Source organism: Myotis davidii, unplaced genomic scaffold (genome assembly GCF_000327345.1).
Source record: "Myotis davidii unplaced genomic scaffold, ASM32734v1 scaffold758, whole genome shotgun sequence".
Lineage (NCBI taxonomy): Eukaryota > Metazoa > Chordata > Mammalia > Chiroptera > Vespertilionidae > Myotis > Myotis davidii.
In genome coordinates this window covers 266,293-270,649 of record NW_006288951.1, presented here as the reverse complement: position 1 = coordinate 270,649, position 4,357 = coordinate 266,293, and the positions used below count along the sequence as shown (strand labels likewise).

General features: G+C 59.9%; 1 protein-coding gene across 5 annotated transcripts in view; it reads left to right on the top strand.

The window, feature by feature from the left end:
* Positions 1 to 3,502, top strand: part of KCNIP3 (potassium voltage-gated channel interacting protein 3) — an 87,309-nt gene extending 83,807 nt beyond the window's left edge. For all 5 annotated transcript variants that reach the window (XM_015562260.1, XM_015562259.1, XM_015562258.1 and 2 more), the window contains 4 exons: positions 1,043 to 1,147; positions 1,735 to 1,842; positions 2,396 to 2,458; positions 3,194 to 3,502. In XM_015562260.1, the coding sequence (XP_015417746.1) occupies positions 1,043 to 1,147; positions 1,735 to 1,842; positions 2,396 to 2,458; positions 3,194 to 3,241 (324 nt within the window). In that variant the 3' untranslated portion in view covers positions 3,242 to 3,502. The remainder of the gene's footprint in view (positions 1 to 1,042; positions 1,148 to 1,734; positions 1,843 to 2,395; positions 2,459 to 3,193) is intronic.
* Positions 3,503 to 4,357: the final 855 nt, after the last annotated feature.

Sequence of the window (4,357 nt, the reverse complement as noted above, 5' to 3'; positions counted from 1 at the left end):
TGCTCCGGGGCCTCTCTTTACCGCCATTTCTCCCCGACTTTCCAGCTCTGCCTCCCCCCACCCCCGCTTCACGGACGATTCCACGATTCCATGTGCTTCTCCAACCATGCTCTGAGTATGTCATTTGCTTTCTTATTTTTTATTTCCAAAAGCTTTTTTCTTGCTCTTAGTTATTCCTTTTTTATAGCATCCTGTTCTTACTTTAGGAATGTCAGATTTCCAATCTCCAAATCCAAAAGTTGTTGTTAAGTGCTTTCCTCCTGTAATACTTTTGTTTTTTCCAAATCGCTTTTCTCTGTTTCCCTTCGGCTTTCTCTCTGTGACCCCGGCGTCCTCTGATCCAGGAAGTATGCGGTTTGAGTGGGGACTAAGCCCCGGGGTGTATGGCCTGTCCCTCCACAGGCTGCCCCTCCACCTTCTCTGCCCTCCTCCCTCAGGAAGCCCCGGGAGGACCATGGGCGGGAGGCTCAGCCTGCAGGCTCCCGGGAGCGGAGGGAAAGCTGGCGTCCCCCCAGCTGTTGTGACACAACAGTGGACGTTTCCAGTGGGAGCCGTGGGAATGTCTGTCTTGTCACGTTAGTGATCAGTGTCCACCACACTCAGAGGCTTGTCCTGGCCCAGAATTGAGCGCTGTTAGCTTAGCTTTGGAAGCTGGGAGTTTCAAACACCCTGACATGCAGATCCTGGCAAACTACAGGGAGGGCACCCCTTATTAGAGTGCACCCAGGTGTCCTCCATCAGAGCAATGCATTATGGTCTGAGACACCATATGTTCGAATGGCTTCACTTGAGAAGATCGGTATCAGCCACGGCATCATCCCCACCACACACACACGCATGCATGCATGCACACGCACACATTTACACATATGCACACACATGCACACACACATGCACGTGTGCACACACTGTCAACCTCGTGGGCCCCTGCCTGTTCTGTAATGGAAGCCCCTCGCTCTGGAGCTGTGGCTCTGGAAGCCCACAGCGAACTGGAAATAGAACCTGGGGTCAGATTGGCACTCCTCACCCTCCCTCCTCCCAGGACTTTGTGGTTGGCCTCTCCATCCTCCTGCGAGGAACAGTCCAGGAGAAGCTCAAGTGGGCCTTTAACCTCTACGACATTAACAAGGATGGCTACATCACCACACGCACACATTTAACTGAGGCCTGGCCTGTCTGTCCTCCCTCCTGTCCAGGCTGTCCTGCCTCCCCTCCCCTCCCCACCCAGAGACCAGGTGGGGGACAGCCACCAGGGGGCTTCCTCCTCTCCTGGGCTCTGTCCTGGGCCCCTAAGTGCAGGGAGCATGGGGCTGTGTGCCCCTCACCACACATTGGGTTCAGTTCTGCAAGTGTCCTAGGACCAGCCCTTCTTACAGAAGGGCCTGGGGAGACACGGGTGGAGAAGCCTAGGGTGGGGCTGGCCTTGGCTCCCACCAATCAAGAGGCAAGGGGGGGCCCTCACCACATGGGGCCACAGGTGGGTTCTTTGGACCCAAACAGTTTTTATATATGAAATAGTAGCTACAGTCTCAAATCTTGGAGACAAAAATCTACCTCTGCCTTTTCTTGAAGAGTCAGAGCTGTCACTGGGCAGAGCCGGGGTGGGGGCAGAGCAGAGCTGGCTCAGACCTGCCCTGGAGGGGTTCTCCACCCATGGGTGCAGCCCCCTCCCCTCTGGCCCTTGCACCCTCCCCCATCCTTGCAGCTGGACTCATGCCAGCCCCTCCCCCCCTGCAGGAGATGCTGGCCATCATGAAGTCCATCTATGACATGATGGGCCGTCACACCTACCCCCTCCTGCGGGAGGACGCGCCTCTGGAGCACGTGGAGAGGTTCTTCCAGGTGAGCGCTCCAGCCGGATGTGCGGCCGGAAGAGGAAGGGGCTCCCCCTCAGGGCACCTGGGCGAGCCACCTGAGCCTCCTCTCCCACAGGAGGGTCAATGGCCATGCCGGTCAGCTGAACCTCAGCTCAGGGCCGGCTGGGCTCACAGATTCCAAGGCAGCTGACATCTTGGCCGTGTCCTGGTGCCTTCCAAGTGCCCCCCTCCCCCAACTCCTCCAGGGAAACTGTCTGCAGGAGGAATGGGGTTGGGGTGACTTCTCTGTGTGTCCGTGGGACTTGTGGCCCTTTTGTGCCTTGGCTGCTCCATCTTCCTACTTGCTGTCAGGGTGAATTCTGGGAATTGTAAGCCCAGGAGGCCGTCCGAAGCCTCTGGGGCTGGAGGGCAGACTGGGGAGAGGTCAGCTGTGGGTGCGAGGGGCTGAGGACCCAGTGTAGGGGACGGCGGGGAGCGGAGGGGGTGGAGGAGGCCCAACCTCTGCATGTCCTCAGGCCTGGGACAGGGACTGTGCCTGGTGAGACACAGACTCACCGAGGGTGTGGCTTGGGTTGCAGAAAATGGACCGGAATCAGGACGGGGTAGTGACCATTGACGAGTTCCTGGAGACCTGTCAGAAGGTAGGTGTCCTCAGAGTTGAGAACACTGTGTCCTGCCCCGGCCAGTCCTCAGGCCACGCCCCTTGGCCCAGCAGTTGGGTTGAGCTCCCCTCTGGTGGGTCCTGAAGCAGTGTGGCCACCTCCACAGGGGCTCCCCCCAGCCCTCTACAGAAACCACAAGCACCCCCAGAGCTCGGGTGGAGCCCATGACCGGCTGAAGACACCGCTTTTCTGAGCTCCACTCTCACTCTTTCTTCTGAAGCCCTCCCCCGGCTCCTGCCAGCCACAGCCCACGTGGGCAGCGTAGCTCAGCTGCCCTTGCGTGCTTTGAGGTAGAGGGGGCAGATGTGGGGCCGCAGGGGTGACGAGGCAGTGTGGCCCTTGGGCAGGTCACGCTGGGGGACAGGCACCTGGAGCCTCCCTCTGCAGAGCCCTTGGGGTCGGGGAGGCAGGGCATCAGACCTCTGCCACTTGCCTCGCTCCCAGAGTGACCTGTCTATGGCCGTGGCCTCCGCTGGGTGAGCAACCAGGGAGGTTTGTCCTTCAGTGAGTTAGCCGATCCCAGACGGGCTGCAGTCGGGCCTTGGGGCTGAAGACGGGCTGGGCCTGACCAGCTCCTCCCAGCCCAGGGACACAGACCGAGTGGTCCCTGCAGAGGCCGGTCATGACCAGAATCCGCTCAAGGTGACCAGAGGTGGGCACCGCCCGTCCTGTCCACCTGGGTCTGACCTGGCTTCTTGTCCCCTCTCCACGCAGGACGAGAACATCATGAGCTCCATGCAGCTGTTCGAGAACGTCATCTAGGACACATCGGGGATCCCCAAGTGGCCATCGTCACCACCTCAATCCTGCCAGGAACAGCCTCCATGAGAAACCTTTTTCTAATATATTTGCAAAAAGTGAACAGTGTGCTACACACACACACACACACACACACACACACACACACGTGCGTGCACCATTCCTCTGGGCTAGGTGGGGGAGGGGTGCTGCATCGGGTTGGGAGCTGGGTCCAGGTGACATGAGCTACACCCCCAGACACACACACACACGCCAGCGGAGTGAGGCTGCAGAGGGAGAGAGAGCTGCCTCTGCAGCGGCCGAGGGAAGAGCAGTGTCTGCAGCCATTGGCTGCTGGGTGTGCGCAGGGAAGTGCTCAGCTCCCCTGCAAAGGAGGGTCCGGTCTCCAGAGTGAAAGCCCCTCCCTCCCGCTTCCCTTCTTTGCCACCACCCAAGGGCCAGGCCCTGGTCTCCTTGTCTCCCAGCCATTCCCAGCCCACTGACCACACTCCCAGCCCACTGACCACACTCCCAGGATGCACCTCACCGCAGAACCCTGAGGGGCAGCCGGGATAAAGGGTGTTCAGACTAGGAAAGAAGTGATGGAGGCAGAGCCTGCTGCTTCCTGGGAAGGTTTCCTGGTGAGCTCTGCTGCGAGGAGGAAGGGCCATCCCTGCTGTCCCTCCCTCCCAGGAAGGGGGCCCTTTAAGCTCAGGGTTGGGTTTCCTGGTGGAGAAAGTGAGGAGACTGTGTCGACCCCACGAGATGGGAGAAGCCCTCCCCTACTTGCCCAGGCCAGGCTCAGTGGGGACACAGTGGTGGCGCTGCCCCCACCTCTCAGGCTCTGAACTGTTCACCCCAAGTCATCGTAGGTTCCAAGAAGAGGCCGTGTGGCTCAGGGACTGGCCGCCCAGGAGCCCGGTGGCAGCCAGCCCAGGAAGGGCTTCTCAGTCCTTTGTCCCCCAGCCTCCGTCTCCCGTGGCCCAGCAATTGGGTTGAGCTCCCCTCTGGTGGGGTCCTGAAGCAGTGTGGCCACCTCCACAGGGGCTCCCCCCAACCCATACACAAAGCACAAGCACCCCCAGAGCTCAGGTGGAGCCGCGAGGAGCTGAGGACACTGCTTTTCCGAGATGCCCTCCT